Here is a 1,788-nt window from a genome sequence, read left to right as displayed (position 1 = left end):
ATTAATGTTATTATTATTATTATTATTAATATTATTATTATTGTTGTTGTTGTTGTTGTTGTTGTTGCAGGCGAAGATGTTGTTGAGGAGTTCCACACGGCTGTTCTGTCTGAAGATGAGGAATTACTGGTGGTCTTCAACAAGGTCGTCATACTCATGATGATGATGATGACGATGATGATGATGATAATGATGATGATGACGACGAAAATGATGATGGTGATGATGATGAATGATCTCTGATGTCACAGTCAGATGCCCCTTGCCATTTTGTTCTCATCAGTGGTCAGCCAATCAGAGAGCCAGTTTTTCAGAGAGGTGAATTATTATTATTATTATTATTGTTATTATTATTATTATTATTATTATTATTATTGTTGTTGTTGTTGTTGTTGTCGTGAATACGATTACGATCATGATGGTGATGATAGCGATAATCACCATCATCACAATCATCATTACCACCACCATCGTCACAATCATCATCACCGTCAAAATTATCACCACCACCATCATCACAATCATCACCATCACCATCATCACAATCATCACCATCATCACAATCCTCACCACCATCATCATCATCATCACCACCACCACATCACAACTACTATCAGGACCGTTCGTGATGAACAGTCAAGAGGAAGTTGAGCAGGCCTTCTCCGACTACAGGTCCTGTAGCAACGGCTTCGAGAGCGCCAAAACTTGGCGGGAAATAAAAAGGCGGGAACTCGGAAAAGGAAGGAAAAGGAATGGTGGTGGTGGTGACGGTGGTGGTAGTGGTGGCGGTAGTGGTAGTGGTGGTAGTGGTGGTTGCGAGAGAAAATAAATTGTTACGTCATTATCAGGAAGAAAAGAAAAGAAAGAAAAGGAATGATGATGATGATGATGATGATAAGAAGGGAATGACGTCATCGTTACGTCATCATCATCATCATCGTTAATCATCATCATCATCTTCATCATTTTTGTATTGTGCATTAACTTTCTGATGGATGTATGTATATATGTATGTATGTGTGTATGTATGTATGCATGTTTACAATATTCTATAAATTCTACCGAATGTTTGTAACTTCTAATTCTCGAGAGAGATGGAGCAGTCGCTGCTCGCGATCTTGTTCGATTGTTAGATTACGTCGGTTGGTCGCAGAACTTCGAGTAAATGTTGGTATGTTTGTTTGTATATGTGTATCTTTGTTCATACTATTTCACCACTTTAAACAGTTGAACTCAGAATTGATAGAATGAAACCTTGAATGGAGAAAAAATCCCCTAAACTCTCCCAGAAATAATTTGAATAACTATCATCACCTGCTTTTGTCTTCTGCTTTTATTACAAATTTATAACTATTTATGACAGTTTATATTATATTTTTTATTATATTATATCATATCATATTATATTATATTATATTATATTATATTATATTATATTATATTATACCATATCATATTATATTATACTATATTATTTTATAATAAAATATAATATATTTATATTTATAAAATAATATCTATGAAAGTCGCTATAATAAATGATTCAAACGATGAAATGTTAAATTAATGGAATGTCTATAGAAACCACCATTACACTCAATTCTGAAGAATGGTAAGGAAGGATGGTGAAGTACACTCAAAGTTTCACCATAAATTGCTCCTGCCAAAATAAACAGCTATGATGGCTTTGCAAAAAACAATCAATGTTAATTATAAAGTGGTGGACTTTAACACATGAAAAAAAATTAATGAATGAATGAATTAATTCATTCATTCATTAAACAAAAA

The 1,788-nt window shown here is 33.4% G+C and overlaps 1 protein-coding gene across 1 annotated transcript in view; it reads left to right on the top strand.

Moving 5' to 3' along the window:
- Positions 1–1,548, top strand: part of HELRODRAFT_193693 (hypothetical protein) — a 4,544-nt gene extending 2,996 nt beyond the window's left edge. Inside the window, exons 7-12 of the mRNA XM_009028642.1 lie at positions 70–144; positions 252–318; positions 618–778; positions 879–1,034; positions 1,166–1,273; positions 1,310–1,548. Coding sequence (XP_009026890.1) covers positions 70–144; positions 252–318; positions 618–778; positions 879–944 — 369 coding nt within the window. The 3' untranslated portion in view covers positions 945–1,034; positions 1,166–1,273; positions 1,310–1,548. The remainder of the gene's footprint in view (positions 1–69; positions 145–251; positions 319–617; positions 779–878; positions 1,035–1,165; positions 1,274–1,309) is intronic.
- Positions 1,549–1,788: the final 240 nt, after the last annotated feature.

This window comes from Helobdella robusta (assembly GCF_000326865.2).
Source record: "Helobdella robusta unplaced genomic scaffold HELROscaffold_57, whole genome shotgun sequence".
In the NCBI taxonomy this organism is placed as follows: Eukaryota; Metazoa; Annelida; class Clitellata; order Rhynchobdellida; family Glossiphoniidae; genus Helobdella; species Helobdella robusta.
Note: the sequence above shows the minus strand (reverse complement) of the source record. Positions and strands in the feature narration are given on the sequence as shown.